At 34.3% G+C, this 21,075-nt stretch overlaps 2 protein-coding genes across 3 annotated transcripts in view; both read right to left on the reverse strand.

Annotated features, from left to right (window-relative positions):
• LOC120341953 (uncharacterized) overlaps positions 1 to 21,075 on the reverse strand; it is a 130,938-nt gene that overhangs the window by 107,251 nt on the left and 2,612 nt on the right. Inside the window, exons 1-4 of one of the 2 annotated variants that reach the window (XM_078111556.1) lie at positions 15,617 to 15,814; positions 11,597 to 11,675; positions 3,227 to 3,372; positions 1,468 to 1,631 (exon numbers count right to left, since the gene is read on the reverse strand). In XM_078111556.1, the coding sequence (XP_077967682.1) occupies positions 1,468 to 1,631; positions 3,227 to 3,372; positions 11,597 to 11,675; positions 15,617 to 15,797 (570 nt within the window). In that variant the 5' untranslated portion in view covers positions 15,798 to 15,814. Of the gene's footprint in view, positions 1 to 1,467; positions 1,632 to 3,226; positions 3,373 to 11,596; positions 11,676 to 15,616; positions 15,815 to 21,075 lie in introns of those variants that run through there. The other variant, XM_078111550.1, reaches the window with a different exon arrangement.
• LOC120339040 (uncharacterized) lies at positions 4,494 to 6,314 on the reverse strand. Its single transcript, XM_039407084.2, has 2 exons — positions 5,762 to 6,314; positions 4,494 to 5,588 (listed from the first exon to the last, which is right to left on the reverse strand). Exons 1-2 carry the CDS (start codon positions 5,788 to 5,790, stop codon positions 5,258 to 5,260), a joined length of 360 nt encoding a protein of 119 aa, XP_039263018.2. The 5' UTR covers positions 5,791 to 6,314; the 3' UTR covers positions 4,494 to 5,257.

Below are 21,075 nucleotides of genomic sequence, written 5' to 3' on the forward strand. Positions count from 1 at the left end.
ACAAGCCTCCAGACAAATAAATTGGTAATAAAATCTGTATTGTTACCGGTAACAAGAATATGAAGGATTATAGAGTCATGAACTGAAGCTTTTCGGTAACCATAAAACGTATACTTTACTGCTCGCACGTGTTCTTTATATACGAAGGAGAAATGGTAATACAGTTATCCTAGCTTTCCTAAACTTTTGGGTCAAAATACCAGGCTACCTTTACCATTTGAAACAGTAATTTAATCCAGTAATGCATGAACTTTATATAAACTTGTTCGGCAAATAATAGAATATATACTTATGGGAAAACAGAGGTTCTCTCAATCCAACCACAAATGACGCTCTATGCGACCCCAATTTCAATACTTGATCCTAACCTCAAGAAAGCCACGGATTTTCCTGTTGTCTACTCGCGCTATTCAACACAAAAGAATACATAAATACCATCAATATAGAAGAGTTTCGGTGACAGAATGTGTAAATAATATCTTTATTTTTTATCAATTGTTGTCCGTGTTCTTGCATCCTCCCCTGAATCAATTCAAAAATACCTTTCTATACGGAATAATTCGAGAATACCTCTGCTTTTTTAACAAAAGTTTTTGCTTCATCTTGATTGGCCAAACCTTTCTATCAAGTTTTTAGCTGATATATTTTGCCCAATAATATAAAGGTTGACTATCAAGAGATTTGTCTATGTTAGTATTTTAAAACTTTTGCTATTGGGCGTCATTACACAAATTCTAATATTTTTCTAGTTTCGCATGCATTTATCATTTATTTGCATTCATGTCAACAACTTCTTTTTAATTAATTTCCGTTTCTAAATATTCAAATGGTAACCCTGCCAAATCGTACCTCCCCATTGCTCGTTACGGAAATATGTCAAAGTAATTATAATTTTTGGTTTGCCGATTCGACAACGCGATTTTCAGTTCCAACTAGGTATTGAAGCGATGCTATATACAAAGTATGTATTATCATTGTTACATGATGAATCATGAGCTGTTTCTATCTCAGGGATAGGCAATGTATTATCGACATAGAAAATATTATCTATTAGATCAAATTCCGTGCAAAGAAATGATGACCAATCCCCTTTTAAACGGAAAGCCCCTTTTCCGGTCATGCTGCATGTTCGAAAATAGCAGTTTATTCAACGGTATCAGTCTTACAATAGTCTTTATAAAACCCATCTTTTTGGCCCCATTTATTCATGACGTGTATATCAATAATCGAGTATTAAAAATTTGGGGTTGCGAAAACAACTTTTGTGCGACTATCTGACTTGAACCGTAACTATAGCTAAACCGAAATTGGATACAGATATTTAATCTAATTTGGGCACACAATATAGGAAATGCCCTAACTCAGCATGTAAAGTAGGTGGAAAAATCGATGGGTCTTGTTTTACATAAGACGCTGATCCAAAATACTGTATATTTGCCGAAGGCATTTAAAAAACGTCTTTCTCACCTTAAACCAGGATACTGTTGGCTTCGGACTTCCTTCTACCTTGCAATCAAAAGTAACGGATTCCGCTTCTTCGACCACTTGAGGTCGTGGTTGATTAGTAAACTGTGGCGGACGATCTCCTGAAGACCCCATGCTACCAAATAAAGAATCCGGAGAAAAGAGTCCTGGTAAAACAATAGCATATCAATATGTTATAAAATTAACGATAAAATCGTATCGGCTAATAATCCTCCAGAGGCATTATAGTATGAAACCGACAGAGAAAACGTATAATATAAGCAAAACTGTGGCAAATGAATATGACAAGACTAACATATTATAGTAACCAACATTTTTATTTTACAATCCCGTTACAGCGCAAACATGTAAATTCTTTTCAACCTTCTAGCGGTAGCCACTTATTGTAGGAGTATAGACCTAAATTTCACTCAACGACGGGGGCTCCAGAAGTGTGTGTACCAATATGGAAGCAACTAATTTTGTTCGTCTACTTTACGTCAAGTTGTGTAAAGGGACTGAAACCTATGGGCAGGGGGTATATTCATTTGGCTAACACCGACAGTCCCCGAACTCGTAATAGAACTAAAATAGGGAAAATCGGAATAAAATTATGGCCTAACCCTAACCTGGTACACACTCTACGGGAGTATCCAGTGACGTTTATTCAAACTATCTCACTCATTCAACCACCCCGACGACTCGTAGTTGATAAATTATTTTCACACAAACTGGACGTGGCAGCTTTCCCCGTGCTTCAAATTTTTTTGTGACTTTTCTTTATCCTGTAATCAACCTCCTACCCTAAATTCCTATCTTTATTTACTCAAAGAATCCATATAACTGCATAATATGCTGCATAACAAGCCTTTTAAAATGTAATAAATACCTACATCAATTTCAGGATTTAGGGTGTGTGTATTCGGTTACAAATTACAACAACAATTTGTTTAAATATTGCCAAAAGGCATTTTCACGTATCTATCACTGTCGCGACGCGGAAGACCTATTACATTATTATTATTATTTCTGCGGAAGTGGGAAAGTAAATTGTTGATCTCAAACCACAGGTGATTTCATTTGTACTGTTTTCAGACAACAACTTATAATTAAATCACATCGTTGTAAAAATGAAAGTAATGACTCAAGTAGATTGATCTAGAAGGTTTAGGTGTTGTTTTTGTAGATTAGAAGTAAAAAATTTACACCCACAAAAAGACGGTGTTTTCGTGTTTCTTTTCATGTGTTATTGATTTAAAAAAAAATGCACAATGATCGTAGATTTACATTAATAAGCAATTGCACATTTTCAAAATCACATATTACTACACAAAAATGATGGATATGGGGACTCTGTGTGTAATTGGAAAACACAAAATTAGGACACATAAAGCGTATACGTATTTTTGTGTGCTTTTCTATGTAGTTTAATGATTTAGATTCCTAAAAACACACAATGGCCAAAATGTTCATTGACATATATATTTAAGTTGCATATAAACACAAGAATATAGATGGCACGTGAATTATGTGTGTGATTGAAAAACACAAAATAATGACACAAAAATGTTGCGCCTAATTGTGTTTTAGATTAAGAATATTATTGAAACACGCAATGACCTGCCTATACAGAAATATCCAATTACATATACGTTCAAAGTCATATATATGCAAACGAATATAGTGGTTATGTGAACTCTGAGTGTAATTTTGGAATTTAGAACCCTATACACCGAAGGATTACAACGAATCATACGCTTACCTTGTGAAGACGCTGATACACAGTCGCTGAATACTGAAGGGGGAAAAAAACTTGACGAGGAATTTGTTTCTCTCGATGAAGGTCTGCTGATTCCACTGTCACTACTTTTAATACTATCACCACAGCTGTTGAAATCTTGTTTCTCCCTGTGAAAAGTTAAAAAAAATTTTGATGTTATCGGAATTTAATGGTCAATATTTTTTGAGGATCGCACATTATACATTAACATGGAAATAACTGCATAGAAAGTCAGTATAATTTGTTATAAAATTACTATCATTGAATCAAACCAATGTAGCTGTGACGACAAAACGAATATTACTCGAAAAAAATATATTTCAATTTTATGGGTCATTTCAACTTTGACCGAACAGAAGTGCTAATAGGATTTAGAAGACCATTCTAAGATTTATCAAGGATTGACCCAAAGAAATCACCCTTCAACCTCTAGTCATACACAACAAAATCGTAAATTTACGTTTCGTTTTATCTCGTGATATCGTATTATGTTAGCTGGCGATAACATTAATTTTATTTCCCACTCGAGAGTTACAAAATATGTATGGAATTTTACATTATTTTGAAGTGATAGCACGAGACTTCTTTATGAAAATACGTAGAAAACGATTTTCCGAGTAATCTGTCATTATCAGTAATTAAAATCTTTATTGAACGAGTAATTGTATACCAAAATTAGTAGGAGTGAAAATTAAACCTAAGATCCAAACACACCTACATTTTTCGGTGTAAAAATACAAATAAATTTTACTAGAATATAAAAGTTATAGCCGACTCGTCGTTTGTGTGGTTGGGAGCTGTGATTATCTATAACTATACACCAGAAGAAAATTCGTCTTGAATCTCCAATTATTGGCAGGTCATGCTGGCTCAACAAAGGCTAATTTGTAGGTAATAAAATTGCAAAACTAAATATGTACGAATGCCCAAAACAGGCAAATTGCAAAAATATACAAAACACATAGCACGAGACAAAATAGACGAGCGCAAATAAATGGGTTCATTTTTCTGTAACACAGGGAATTTTTTAATTACTTTGTGGGACCAGATAATGTTATGGTGTTTTCTATTGTTGTGGGCTAGTACTTCAGAAAACCAGAAAATGGAGTAACAGATACTTCAAATCCTCTTGAAATCTTGAAATATCAATCGAGAGTACCGTGAAATAGGGGTGTTAGATTCCATTGTGGGTTTTGGTTTTCCCTACAGTTGAAACTATACAATGAAAATAACGTTTGCTAAGGCTAATTTAACTCTTTCTGCCCTGGACCGCGATATCGAAAAAACACTATATTCCTGGCGTTTTCGAACAAAATTCACAAACTTTAAAAAATTGTCAAAAGCTAACCATAGGCCCAATCCCTACAGTTCTTGGTTTTTTAGAAAGGCAACTCCAAGCACAGCACCAGGAAACTAAGTTTTTCACACCTGTTCTAACAGCAAGCCAGTGGCATGGCTCAGCTTTGACACACTTTTTACGGCTCTCAAATTTCGTCCGAAATATGACTAAAATGACCACTTTCAAAGACAAAATACTCACACACAAACTATAAACACTACACATATCAAACTTACTCACAAGAAGGGTAGAGGTGTAACCTTATTGGGAAAATTTGCAGTTTTTCTCTAACTGACATGAAATTGTCATGGTAGGCTGATGAATTTCAGGTAAATGGCAGAAATTTTCGAAAAAATTGAAAATTTTGTTTCCGAAAAATCAGATATTTATATTTACATACGAGTAAAAAATGACACAAAAAAATTAAACTCAGTCAGTTTTGAAAGAATGTGAATAACAGTGGTGAAAAACAATGTGAAAAGAAAGTGTGCATACGAAATAATAATAGCGAAAATGAAGAATTACACAGTATGTACATAAAACACCTTGGTGCACGTAAAAAGAAAAATCAGTCTCTGACAAAGTCAACAAAAATCACAGTCTCTGGCAAAGTCAACTAAAATCACAGTCTCTGATAAAGTCAACATCACAATATTGCACATAAGTTTTGATTCCTATTCCCAATAGTTTGGGAGGGTGTGAAACTTCTCGAAACACGGGGTAACACAAAGTGTTACCTGGCATTTCTCACACCAATATGAAGACCTTTTTTGTTTCAATTTTCTGCTACTGCCTTCTCTTTCTCTTTCTTTTTTGTCCGGTTCAGAACACACCCTGCAAACTCGTGATCGCCGAGGGCTCGAAGCTCCGAACATTCCGCCCGTTGACGCTGCTGCTTCAGCTGGTACATCTTCAGTGCTTGCAGCATAGCGCCTAGCCGGGACTGGGACAACCTCTTCATCGGAGCTAGATGACTCACTCGTCTCTTCCCACTCGTCACCAGAACTAAAAGAAAAATTGCGTTGATTAACGACTGGATTATTACTAATAACAAGTCCAAGCTATGAGGCTTGCTCAAACAATTGCCACAGTCAGCTTACAAACTATCATTTTCTCAGAATATAAAGAAAATTTTTTTTAAAAAATAGCAGAAGAATGCATGCAGGTATTGCACTTACCTTGCATCAAAATCGCTCTCACTCTCCATTACGGTACCTTGTCTGATTTATAGCTACCAGAATCCTCATAAACTTACAAATACGTCTTATATAACAATATCCCTTTAGAACCGAAATCAACTGCATAACAATAATAAAAAGACGACTCTCGTCCGCAGTCATAAACACTATTCCCTGTGTCGACGACAAATGAATAGTCCAAAGTCTACTCTGAAGTCTCAAAACAAAGAACGAATGTTCCCTAGCTATTTTTGGTGGTTTACGAGCTTCAATTTTCAATGAACAAACATACAACTGCAGAGAAAAAAGCAGAAAAATATCAAAAAAGGGGAACACCCTTTAAATCGCCCAATACGCTCGAATGGTTCGAGCGATAGCTCATAATAACGGGCTCGAAACACACTAACGATTGATACCAAGATCGTATGCCTCGTGCCCGTTGAAGCGGAGATATGACGTCATATTTTACCCGCAATATACTGGGGTTCAGGTTGGGGGTGTTTCTCGCCATCCACATTATAGTGCGGCTCAGGGCGCAAAGAGTTAAAATCATTTTTTTCAATTGAACTGTATTAAAAAAATGTGGACGAATTATCTATCTATCTGATATTGAATTTAGTGTATTGAATTAGTGTATTATTGCGAATATACCGCGATTACTAAATGGCAAAACAAATTTCCATCAAATATGAACATAATTTCTAAATGTTGAATTTGCATATTCCCTATTCTCAAAATTTTAATGGAGGTGAAAATGAAGGTTTAAAATCATTTCGTACAAAATAAAATTTATCAAAACACAATTGCGGGCAAAATTCTGAATCCCTGCTGAGCTAAAGCATCAAAGCTAAAACAAAAACATCAGAACAGAGTGAAGCCATGGATTGGCGAATTTGGATCACAAATGACGTCACAATTATTTTGTCTGAGCGTTCAACAGTGCCATCTAACGATTGATTATTAAAAAAGTTGAAAACGGGAAAAGATAATTATCAGAAAGGCAGGCACAAAATGTGCAAAAATATAAAACTCATCACATACCTATCGAAAACATCTCCGAACCAATGTATATATTTACAATACAAGAAGCCATACTTAGCCAACTATGAGAATTTGCTTTACTCATCAATAAAAGTAAATTTGTAAAATGTCTCAGATTCTCAGCACGTTGTTGCGGGTGGTCTTATGTGATAATTGCATAAATTTCCGTTTGTGGTCGGAAGAAATATAAATTGCGCGTTTAGTTACGCATCAGAAGATAAAAACCGTAAAATGCGAATGCAAAAACTAATATGCAATTCAGCCGTGGAGAAAGTATCACCACAGGCGGAAATAGAAACCACTTCAAACGCGCAAACCAATAAATGTTTAATATTAAATATGATAGTTATTCACAGAGGTAAATATATGAATGAAGTATGTCTTATGAAAATTATGACCTTGGCCAACTTTGTGGGAAGAATCTTTGGCTGGAATGAAACGTAATTTACCATCCCGATTCCGAATAGAAGAAGAACGTTTTATTTGAAGCTTTGCAGAATGCCCGAAAATTGAAATAACGCAATCAAGTGAATAGTGTAGATAGATATATCCCGGTTATCCATGGATCTACAACTCTGAAATGGTACAAATTAGGTGGTACCGTTCTCTTTGTGAATATGTTGTAAATATCTGTCTAATTTTTGTCATATTGTTATGGGTATTTATTGGCAACGTTATCAAGCAGGTTTTGAACTGTGGCTTAAACTGCATTGTATGCAGGTCTGCGTAGTTGAAGAAATTTTACATTCAACTTTGAATCCAAACTACGAAGCAATTTAAAAAAAAAAGACTCCGACTCACGAATTCGCGTTAGCAAAAATTGTAACTCTAAGTACCGAGTCTGGGCTGAAGGAATTCTGACTCCGACTCCAGCTCCAAACTCCGAGAAAACCAAGCATTGACAACAGAAACTTTGACATAGGTAAGCCATCTAATATTATCTGTCGAAAAAAGCCAAGTTTTTGTCGGAAGATTTGATTTCAACATTAAAAATTTGAAATATCTACTCCGGATTCCAGGAAATTTAAAATTTCGACAAAAGCTCCACCATAAATATAACAAGTTAAACTTCCACTCCAGCCCCGCAACACGATTTGCATGAATTGTGGCATTCCATACCACATATGCTGAACAATAAAGATTTTGTTCATAATATACGGTGAACGATTTCAACAAAATTTCACCCTTCGCCAACTGTACAAACATATAATACTTGTACGTAAACAGAGATTACATTTGTCGAAGTAAAAGATACAATACGCATTGGTCAACTGGTCAGTTTGATGCCCATTTTACGAACCATGTAACGTAACCCCATTTGATCTTGTATATAAGAACATACGGTGGCCTTTATGTTTGGGCACGTAGCTAAATACGTCATGCTTTTCTTTTCCGCAATGTTTTAGGACATTCCAATGTAAAATATTTGACACACCTGCTTTCACACGTGTTTTCACGCGATTATACTTTTTAAAAATGTGTCAACGATACACAAAATTACATAATGTATATTTTCATATACTCAAATTGTTCTGAATTTAAATAGAGGTTGTAAAATACCAAGTTTTGAAACAGAATTCAAAAACAAAAAATATTAAAATTGATAAAAAAAAATGTCAGATGTTTTTTGATATATCCCCTACGCCTAATACCTGACCCCGCGTACAAAACTATATAAGTAAAAATTCGAGATTGGTAAATTTCCCAACATTTTTAACAGTCTGATATCTATATCCAGTAAGTATCTTACGATAGAAGTCAGATGAAAACATCAATTCCATTAGTCTTATTTGAAGTTCTCATAAAAGTAGCTTCCTGTTGCATATTCCGAGTGAAATCAACCATGACGATGCACGTGATCGTGTTAACGAAATTCACCCAAAGCGGATGAAATTACAGAAGCTTAACACCGCGCATGGTTTTCATTTATTTTGGTATCGTATCATAAAACGAATATCACTTGACCTAATCCCGCGATGAAAGGGATGCATATGATACGTATAAGATTGCCAAAAATGAAATTTTCGGATCTTATTATTTTTGTGTTGTAACTCAAATTGTTAGATTTTTTAGATACAACAAACCACTGTTCTTCAAAATTAAATTGAATGTTTAACCCTTTAATGCATGGCATTGAAGCGTTAAGATGGTCGCAGTAAAACGAAGTGTACGAAGTCAAAAAATATAAGGGAAAAAAGTATATAAATAGCAAAGTTTCCCAAATTTTTGAAATACCGTGCGGATGAACAGAGTTGAGAATTTTTGACTAGCGGTAGAGACAGTGACTGCACCGATACAACTTTATATGGTTATTGAGGTATTGAAGTTGTTTGATCCCATAAATCTTGAGACAATTATAATAGAATACCACTTTGAAATGACCACAAACGTTATTGAATACACAATGGGTCGTTTATGATTAGTTTCTGTTATTGGAAACTAAACTTTTGATCCGAAGATGCGCCGCAACACTCTTCCTGTTACTGCTTTAAAATTGCATAACGCAATGTACTTTCAGTTACCAAGTTTCCGAAAGATATGTTAAGACAAATATTGAAGAAGTCGCAATATTTATTCAACGAATGTAACCAATAAAATATAACTTTCATCTTTAATCCAACAGGTGTAATATGAATTTTAGCACCGGCACATTCGTACATTTGATTCATTCCCAACAAGCGTAAAATTAATTCAATTTTCCGCGTGGAAAAAGTTTTCAATTTGTGGAAATACGTTATCCGTCTATTCCGTGTCACTTATTTTGTATAGAAATGTACAATGTATATATTTCGTTTGTTCCGATTACAAATGAGGCATTTCGATAACAATTCGAAAATATTTTATCACGCATTCAAATGAGTTCGAAAATTTCCAGACAAAAAAGCCAAGTTAATATACTTTAAACATGAAAGCATGTTTCCCCAGCATGGACTTCCTTGTTTATATCCGTAACATTGGCTAATCAGCAAGGCCGGAAAAGTGACGTAAAAATAGACGTTTTAGCAGCTGATCAGACACTTTTGTCACCCAGACGGATTTCCAGGCATGGCTGTAAACATTGACTCATTTTCGGGATTTGCAGGCTATTAATTAGTTTTGGGTTGTGCTTCGGAATTTTGAGTAGGATTCTAATAAATCAATAATCATTTTGTCGTCATAAATTTTGGTTTAATTAATTACAGTTATCGAAAATTAGCCTGGAAATAGATGTGATAGATTAGGCTAACTTTCCTAGCGGTACTTTCAAACGACAGGTCGTTGAATGTTTTGAACCAAAATGATGGTTTGAAACATATAAATCGATTTATAGTCGCCAACTCGCGAAACCACTCTTAAAATAATCACCAAAAATTTTACAATAGTGAAGTATAGGAAATATTTTACAGGGGTCAAAGGTCGGAGAAACATTCATGAAACCATTACAAAGACCTCGGCAAACATCTCGACATTTTACGTTTTGTGTTGTTGCCAAATTCCGTGACATTTCCTTACTTATCATTCTCGTGAGAGAGCGAATATCTATTCCTGCTCTACAAACTTTTTGAAATTGGATAATGAAATATGACCGATTTTGTTGCTAAAACTCACGCTCGCGCTAATTCCATCAATAGACGATATGTTTTTCTGTAATTGTATCCCAAGTTTTGTAGTCTAGTTGACTGTCTAGTTTTCCCGAAAACAATTTTGTCAATTATGTCACCAACTTGGAATCCGTTCACACAAAAATAGCACTCATTCATAATTACCCCACAAAATGGCTATTTCATTAAATTAAGTTTGACTTGGCATGGATCAACGAAAAATAGTTGTGAGTAAAATTAGAGGGTTGACGCAATGTGACAGAACTTAATGTAGCGTACAATGTCTAAAAGCTTCTTCGATCAAATATGGGATGTCCATGGCCCACTCATACCGTCTATCCATCACGTTTGATCAAGGATAAGCCTTATTTGACATGATAATATCTTGATGATGATAAATTCATTAATTTCTACGAAAATATTGTTTTGTGTGAACCGCAATATTTGAACCTAGAAATTATATTTTATCATAGATAGTGCATACATAATTATTAAAAATAATATGCGTTTCAGGCTCGATCCATGATGCGCAACCCTACGCCCGTAAACAATCTTGGCAAATTCTTATGAGTGATTAGATTAATATAATATTTGAGTAAAACAAACGAAGATTTTTTGAAAGTCCAAAGACCTATTGAACTTTACCAATTTACCAATAGGATTGTTAAAATGAATAATAAAATCATTTTCTCAAACTATAATTTTATGTTAACATTTCTATGTGGAGTTTACACGCCGATATTCGGGAATGAATTCGGGCGGTACGTACCCCTTGGTGACAGACAAAATTTGGTCTCCGGGCATATTATTTTAAACGTGTGTCAATAGATACGTGTTTAAATCCAATATCTCCATTCTAATATTGTTAATAATATTTTGAATACAAATGTATGATATAGTATCTAGTATGATGATGTTACTATCGATGATAATATTGCCAAGCATTTCTTGTTTATTTGAAGACCCAATTTAACCCCAAACAATGAACAAGCGTTGGGTCATATGATGGATCTTAACCCCAGTTTATAAATGAAGATCCCTGAAGTTGTGGGTGGCCTCTGAAGAGCAGTAAACACAACAGAAATGTTAAGCTAACTAATTTGATTCTAAAGGTACAAAGAATAAGGAGATTCTTGAACCGAGCTTCGTAAGAGGTAATTAAGGTATGTAAAAATAATTCTGAAATACTGTTCTAAGAATTCATATAACTTACTCGGTATTTGAAGTTTTTCTCAGCGATCCTTTATAACTCCTCGGCGTTGATGGTGTGGAGCTCCTCGGAGTTGCAATTTCTGAAATTGATGAGATAAGGGTTAACTATCTCAACGCATGAGCACATAGGCAGCGAGCAAACTTGTTCAATAACTAAACGCGTCACGCAAGGATATCTAGTTTCAATATCTGACTCCACAATTTGGAAAGATTCATATTCAAGTAATGTTTTCATGGTAATTTTATATACAGATGGTGTACCGCGTATATATTAGTTCTTACACCTTACCATTTGTTAAGAATGGGAAACTAGTAGACGGTGGACATCATATGTATGGCGTCACAGTTTACATTTATGACGCCACAATTTCTGACTGAATAGTTGTAGTCAACCAAAAAATATATAAATTTTTCTCATGGTCTTAGTTCTAGTGCTATATATTTCTGTCATAATTTTATTCTTCTCGATGAGCGATAAATTATTTGAAAACGAAAATATAGTGCGATGCTTCTGTGACGTTCCAAAATTAAACTTGCCTCTTTACTTAGTTCGCCACCCTAACTTGGATTAAGTTCATGAACCCCGGTAAGGTTAAATACAAATCCTTAGTAAATCTGTAAGATTATTGCAAGGGTTAAGATCATTATGGGAATTGCAAAAGCCTCAAAAACCTGAAAATATTTTGTAGGACCTAGGGTCGGAAGTAAACACGACAAAGTTTCACCCCGCGATGAGTTTTTTTCACTGACCATTATAATAATCTAATCAAGTTACAGCTCATTTTTATTCCTATTATATACTGATTTGAGTATGAACACAAAATTTCATAGACTAAAATAGAACCACCGATATAGAAATTGGCCTAGCGTAGTAATAGATAGGAATAGGGTGACCCAAGCGGTTTTCGAATGGTATCGTATGGGGCGGTTATAGACGGTTTTGGATTTTCGGGCAGCTAAACAAGATGTGTGCTATCAAATGAATATAGTGACAACATTCCATCCCGCGATTGTCGTTAATGCAAACATAAAAACGTTTAATTTAATATTCGCGCGTGGTGTTATTAATTGTCGTGTTTCTATGTGCTACTGTTTATATAAAAAGTGCGAAATATAATAGCTTATGTAATAATAGGATCATTATCATTCATTAAATGTTTAAATGAATAAGACATTAATAACACGGATATCTTATTACAAGAAAAGGAAATAACCCGATCAATGTACCAAACAGCAAAGTTCATAACCGGTAATAGAGGTGTTCATATAGCATTGCTTGAATCATAATCATATAGATTTGTTTTGAGGTAAAGTCTCCAAAACTAGCAAATCTGAAAGTTGACTTCAATAAAATTTATGTTCATATAACAAATTTGGAATGGAAAATGCAACAGTACTACTTCCAATTAGTCGAGTTGGAAATTACTTTCTCTCAAATTTAAACAATATCAAATTAGTTTGGAATTTGATTCAATTTTTGGTAATATCAGTGATTAGGGAAGTTTTTATGTATATTCGTTACACAATACAATAATTCAAAGTGAAAACCAGACGTGAATATTTTCTGTAATTTCAATATATCTTTTGAATTTCCCCCCATATATCTTTCTTGAATGTTTATGATCGTAGCCTCAATCTTTTCGAGTTGGCGTTTGAGAATGACCTATGTTACCGAAGCGTGAAGTTATAATTTACCAGAGGTCAAAATAATCATGTAATTACTGGGCATTTGATACCAAATCTAGTGTTAGAGGTCGACCCTTAAATATATGTTAAGCAACATGATATCTGTGTGAGAAATAGCTCTCCTACGGGCATATTGACTCACAGGATAATTAAGAAAAATAAACGAAATTCATCGCAATGACACAAGCATTTTAGATCATGCTATAAAACCTGAAATAGAAAAATTGGCGTTTCAAAACGTCTATCAACCTGGGGTGAATTAGGCATTTTTGGAGGTAAATTTTTTGAGCCAGAGGCCATCAGTGTCACTTCGTTACATGATCAAATGCGGTAGGTGTTTGTACTGTTTGTACATGTTAAAATATAAAGATTTGGGAATCATTTTTACTTTTCAAATTTGCAAAGAGGTAAATGAGAGAACAAATATTGAAAACATCTGGGTTAAATTAAGATTTAAGGAACAGTAAGCCGACAAAGTTCTTAAATTTCATTCAGCCTAAAAAGGGTAAAATAATAAATAACGTCTGAGTTCTGCCTGCTACGACAGTGACGAATTGCAAATCCATTTCAAATGATTGCTGGACAATTGCATACTAAATTTTAAATAGAATTTACTAAGAAGTATCACTGATAATGAAGGGTAATTAATGTTCTTGACCACAACCGTGTTATGGGTGATACCACAGATTTAATTGGATCAAATAAAGGTTCAAAATGAGTACAAGGTGTGTGAAGTGCTTGTTGATGGAATTTACAGAAGGTATTGTTGTCATGTTAGTTTTTTTTTTTATCAGAGCATCTTCTCATTAGCGGCAAACAATAAACACCCTAAAGTTTAACGCTAGTTGACGTATTACTCAAAAGTCAACTCTCTTGCATTTTAGCTGGAAATACACATCCATAGCAAAGTATAAACATGATGAATTCCGAAGTTGCTAAGCGGATGACAGCCTATTGCCATTTAATTATAACGTATTTTCAATAGTAGTAAAACAATACATGAGACAGAAGCCCAGATGCCACGAAAGATAAAATTCATTGTAACCCCGGGGCTCCAGAAGGCAAATTTAAGACAAATTCAGCTTTGAATAAAAAGCACAACTAAACTGAATAAAGATAAATCACACTGTTATCACCCATTAATAAATAATCCTTTAAAATAGGCAAATGAAAATACTATATGAGCAGAACAATGATGCGACAATTAAGGGTATATACTGAGATGGTAGAAGAAAAAATGATTATCCAATGTCTGGTATCACTGCAAAAAAATTGTTTAATTTACCACTCCTTATTTACAGGGTGATAACAAAGATTTTTATTTCGCAACACCGTATCTTTACACCTGTTTTGTCAATAAAACGGTACAAGCACAAAAATAAAAGTTTTTTTAACCACATTGCCCTTCATGATACGATTTCGTGGTTTCACTTCAAAGAACAAAAACAATAGAAATAGTTGGTTCTGGGAAGTTATAAAACTGTTGTTTTAAAATCTATTTCTCATTAATCAAATATACTATAGGTCGTTGTCGTGTGAGGCATCTGGAGCCTGTTAGTCCAACAGAGTTAGAGAGTGAAAATTATTTTTTCATTCAGATTCTAACATCGGTTTGTTCATCGGTAAAGATTTCACATTTAAATATTTTTTTTCTTTTTTTACAATGAAGTTGTAGTAATGCTTACTTCCATATTTATTATCTGCAGAATTTTTTTTTGCCTCGTAAAATTAGTAATGTTTCTGTATTCGATAGAGGGATTTTGAGAACAAGTATGTAATCGGATTGTTTCCCAAAACAAAACACAATTTTTTTCATTCAAGTTGGTACTGAATTTTGTTAAAAGTAAAATAAAGGCCTAAAATATTTTTATTGTAGAATATTATAGCTCGGTTGACTCTTTCCATCAAAATAGATACTTATGGAAATTCAATTTTGATTTTTGAATTAATTTTGCAAATATAAAAAAACCTAAAAAAAGGCAAATTATGTTAAACATAATACTAGTGAATATAATACTATGGGAATATGAAATGTTAAGAAAAATTTCCAACTGTCTACAAATGAATATTGACCTTGGTCAATCAAACTTTATCCATCATATCGATAACCCTTAAGCTAACCTTTTCTCAGTCTTCAATCAATCAAAAATTACGCAAAACATTAGATATAATTGATACAAAAATCTAGCGTGGCCATCAGTGATCAATATGCAATTTGTGCTTGAACAACTATAGTGCAGAAAAATCAAATAAAAAATGATGTATTGCGCGCGTAAAGGCCAAAAAATGCATTACGTAAATAAACGAACTCGATGGAGATAAGTTGATAACCCACCGTTTTGGGGGTCCAATATATTTTTGATAGGGGTAGGTGGACACAAGGGACTGTTTCCGCCTCCCAAAGAGTTGTCTTCAGTCAAGAAAACGTCGTCTTCAAGATCTCCGTTTACCACTTTTGAACGAACGCAACCGGTGCAAAATGAAATCCAACGCTTTCGCCTAGAATGCTTTGGCATATTTATTGCCTATAATACTGTTGAAAAAATTCAACGCATTTAATAGTAGTATCGTATTAATCAATCAAACAAAATCTATCTAAATATAGGCTGAGGAATCACTATTAATATATATTAATCTGCTTACAAGTGACAATAAATGCTTACAACTCTACCTATCAAAACCCTTTCGATTGATTTCCACTTTTATGCCTACCCTACCTTAATAAATGATTTTTTTTTTTGCTTTTCCCGTCGAATAAAAGTTTGTATTTCTCGGGAACGTACTTTCTAAACATTATTTTTAATTAAAATCGTTATTCCAATAATTTTGAAACCCTATCTCCACGCCCAATGTTGACAAACACTACGTATTCAGAGTGAAGTTTGTGACCTGACCTCTGTATCTGCACGCTGCAATGCCTCAGGCCCGTGGATAAGCCCAACAATAACAAATGTGTTTCGTTTGTCAATTATGTGAGCATGAACTCTGAGTTTGGCGGAGCAAAGGCACGACGAAATATTAAATCTTTTTCCCATTTCGAGCCAAATTGTTCCGTTCTCAAAACTATCTAACGCAGCATATACCAATCACACACTCACTTTCTCTTCTATAAGGACCCCCGATGCTATTTTCTTCCAATTTATTTATACGTAGAATACCAAAACGTCTGTTTCGACATACAAAGCATGGCGTACGAAGATAAAAAGCCGTCCAGTTTCAACTATATTTCTGCTTATTCCTGATTGTCTTTTTCTCCGCTCACCGGGGCACTAGAGGTAGGTAGCATTTTGTGGGGTGGTTCTAGAATGAAGGGTGGACTAACCTCGATGACGTTTTTTTTGCAAACTTACTGATCGTCCATAAATAATTTTCACAAATTACAATAATCTGGCGTTTTCCTGCTTTGGCCAATCTCGTCTACCTTATCTTGCTTTATCCCCTGTCAACTAATCAAAATCCTGATCTCAATGAGAACACCTCTGGCATTTTAAGGAAAACTTTTTTTATTAACTGCAGTAAGGAAGTCCGCGGCTTCGGATTTCCTTTTGTCCCCAACTTCGACACAACAATGTTTCGGTTAAGTTTAACTTAACAAAGAGTTACGGTAGGCAGTAAAACACAAAAAAACTGTAACTAAATACCCCATGGTTCGCTTATTTGCGGTGCAAGCGAAATGCACCGCATTATGTAGGTTCTTTTTGGACACTTTATTTCTTCCGAAACTTTTTCAAATTGTCATTTTCCAAGCATGGTTTATACATAGAGTAAATGCAAACCTAGTTTACGTGTGGCTCATGCCCAATTCTTCTAAACGTGTACTAATCTTAACATGTAACCTGTCAATCTGAATAAAGCCTATCCTCGCATCTTGTAATGTTACTGACACCTAATCTTTAAAGCAAATCTTTTAATTTCAAACGATTCTAATCTACTAAAAACTTCCCCAAAAATAAGCAAACTAATATAAAGTTTATTTTTCCTGCATAAAACCGCGACGGAAACGAAATTAACGCGTGCAACAAGTCACAGATATGTCTAAAAACCACTCTCAGACACGAACAACGAACGATGTGATTTTGAGCCGGAAGTTTCGAGAGTGAGAGAACTTAAAACGAGAGAGGAAGTCGTGTTCATATTTGAGATAAGTAATAAGATATAAGTTCTTCGCACCCTTGTCTTATGTGGAGCAAATTGCACACCCTTGGTCCACCCACACATAACCAACCTTGGCAAGCCCAAATACGTACCTGGAAGTACTTCCATTTCTGAATATCTATATTTAACAATGTGTACAATTTTATCAGTGTGTATCAATGCTAATATACTCACAAATAACTAATACCCAAATAAATATTTCGGAATGCCAGCAAGTTTGGGCCATACTGACTTTGTATCGGTTGGAAGTTTCTTTATACGTTACTCAAGAATGCAATAAATGTAACAGATTTCAAAAAAAAAAATTAAAAAAGTATGTCATCATCAAAATTGCTCGGAAAACCTTGTATAACGGAAATTTTACTATCAGATAAAAATCTAATAATGGTTACAGCACACTTGAACTTAGGCGCTTGATTTTTGCATTTTATCATATATCTTAGATTGTCATCAAAATCCCGCGTACGAAAATCGTGACTCATATTATTACGATAAAACGTCTTCCGCTATTCAAAGTTATCTTTGATCGCTTGGTTATTTTTCAATTTTATTTTTATTGCATATTTTGTGCGGTAAGTGATAGAAAATCAAGTTTTAAAATCAGAGAGAAATCAGAACAAGACAGGTACAATACAAACAATGTCTGTACTGAAATTTGGTATAGAAGCATAACGGTTCTATATTCAAATTATAGACAATGTCACAAGTTCACACATGTCAGTATGACAAGTCAACATATTACCGCTTACTCACCTAAATCAAGGTCAAGGTCCCAGCATAAAATATTCAAACAGAGAAAATATTACGGGTATAAAATGTGAAAGAAATTGTACTTTGTTGCGAGTGAGCCATTTATATATCAGGCACCAATGGTGGCTTATATATATATATAACAGCATATTGCAATTAATATTGAAGGTAAACCTAGTTACGCGTTTCTTAGTGTTGGTGGGTACTGGGATGATAAAAGCACAGAAATAAGTAACGGGAGGGATGAAATACAACTTCATAAATGAATTCACCTCAGTTACGCTCACTTACGGTACATTTAGCTTCATTATTAGGAGCAAATAATTGGTTTTTAAAGACTATCAACAGTCCTTTTCCGTGGGAAAAACCACATTTCTATTCAAATTACCAGTTTCTGTTGTTAAACATCCTGAAAGTTGATTTATACGTCACAATTTAAGTACTAATTGACGTTTCCGTAAAATTACAATTATTACAATCTTTAAGAGCGGGAATTAGATAATGCTTATCAATGGAAACTAAAATAGCATTCGCAACTCGAACAGAAACAATGCAAAGTTAACGTTAGTATAGTTATACGCCACCAATTACTATGTTCCAATATGACCAAAACAAGTATTTTTCCGGGGCGACGACATATTTCAACGTTCTAGTAGTAGGCATAACAAGGCGCTATGAAAAAGCGGGGTCGGAACCCCCCACTTTCGTCATCAAATACGTTTTTCAAGAGTACAATCGTGAATTATCGACCTGAATTCCGCTCTATCTTGTTTAGGAATGAGATACATGTGAATGTTCTTCTCCGCAAAACCGGGTTCAATTTCATGACAGCTACACAAAATGTGTCCACTACTTTCCATATCGAGAAAATCAAAAAGTCACATAGCAAAAAAATTACGACGATATTAGATACACACTAAAAATGTCTAGTAGTTTTTACTCTATAGAACTGGGAGGTATCAGGAAACTATTACTTTGGTAAGTGAATAATTGTTTTGTTTGTGATCGGTGAAACGTAACCACTAAGCGTAATTCTGCTCGCTTCTTTTTAGTTTACCACTGAACCCCCGCTTTGAAAGCGACCCGTGGGGTAATTTTACCCTTCTACGGGGTCAAATTACTCTAGTTAAGCCACGAAATTCTGAGATTTCACGAGATATCTGTGTAAAAAGTCAAAGTCGGATTTACTAAAAATCTTAATTCGTTAATTATATGGGTATAGGTGCGAAAAACAAACTAAAGTTTATTTCTGTTTGAGTTCTTGAAAAAGTATCATATAATATTATAATATAGTAGAATCACTTTTGCAAACATTCCAGGTAGAATTCTCAATCATGACTGATGTATTTTGCATGCGTAAGTGTTTGAACAGTTGATTGGTCGTAGAAAAACATTACAACACAGCAGTCATGTAATCGCCTTCATCCTTTGCAATTTGCAAATACGTTTCAAAATCAGTGTTTTTTTATTAATATTTTATCACAGCAACTAAATCAATAATACTATTTGTGGTACTGGTCTCAATTCATCATATATTATTGGACATATATTTTAACTTTTCTCAGTTCACTCACACCCAATACTTGCGGTTTCACGATCCATGTACAATGTACATTATAAGCTATCATGTGACAGTTGAAAGACTCATAGCAGATATTTCAGATTGAACATGATATATTTGAGATAATGTTATAAAGCATCTGACAACGCCTGATTCACAAGAATGTGAGAAATCCCAAATTCTTGTTGAATAATTATAATGGATTAACACTATACGTAGATACTATCAGAATCGGAAAATAATTTTCTATTCAGATGCTTCGAATATAGCTTGAAAATAAAGATGAATTTCCACGAAATTGCCCACATCGTTTGTATATGCCATACTCATTCACCCATAAACAAACGTGTGTTAGTTCATCGTAAAGCTAGGAGTGAAATCGAAAACTAGGTTATTGGTAGCTATTCGATTAAGAAATAGCGAAGATTCTATTGTCACTTAGTTTGCTAAGACTGCGTTAAAATAGTAACCCTTGGGTTGCCAGAACTATCAAAAATTGATATCCTAGTTTTGTGTTGGTCAAAATGAGAATCGACATTTTAGAAATCTGCTTATAACCACAAGGAATTTATATTCATTGTGTAAAGCTATATTTATTCATGTAAATACGCAGAAAGACAAATAGCATCGTTTTCACAGCGTTCAAAATGAGTCCAATGCGCCATCTGTCGGATAACAACTTTTACCGACGCTGTGATAATATGTGAATAGTAACAATTCATTTCATGGTCTTCAACCACAATACCGCCACGCAAATCTACATCGGACAAAATTATTCAACGCTGTTTTTGAATCTTGAGTTAGCAAAATTTCAGGAATCTACCAAGTTTAATCCATTGAGAATGTGTAATACCATTCCAGAACAAGTTCTTTTTCATCCACGCAACAGGATGTTAACATGTGTAAAACATTAAAATTGCATTCAAACTATGTTTTACAAGTTTACGCTAAAATGTTGCTAAAACACAAGTGTAAGTTCGGCTAAGAATAGCCATAAATTAACTTAATCGTCTGGTTTATCTACGTGTTACAATTGTTTGGTACATAAATTGCTCTTATTTGAGTCCATACAGGCCTGATGCAGAGAAAAAAATGAATGTTTACTCGAAAGGCGCCAAGAATGTGCGTACTTTATTTATTCAAATCCTATGTGTAAATAATATTAGCGCGTATCAGACGATATGAACCTAGCATGTGCTTATCAAATATTTGGCATACTGCGATGAAAATGTACCATATAAAACTCATCAATTGAAGCTAATCATTCTAATAATATCAAAATGTATGCGTGATACGATTTATAATGTGACTGTTAAATTATCTATGGT

Source organism: Styela clava, chromosome 1, assembly GCF_964204865.1.
Source record: "Styela clava chromosome 1, kaStyClav1.hap1.2, whole genome shotgun sequence".
Taxonomy (NCBI): Eukaryota; Metazoa; Chordata; class Ascidiacea; order Stolidobranchia; family Styelidae; genus Styela; species Styela clava.

What these genes read in the sequence shown, in the direction of transcription:
- LOC120339040 (XM_039407084.2), bottom strand. Translation starts at nt 5,790, where the DNA reads ATGGAGAGTGAGAGCGATTTTGATGCAAG. An exon ending in GAGAGCGATTTTGATGCAAG is followed by an intron (nt 5,589 to 5,761) that starts GTAAGTGCAATA and finishes TTTTTCTTTTAG; the next exon opens with TTCTGGTGACGAGTGGGAAG.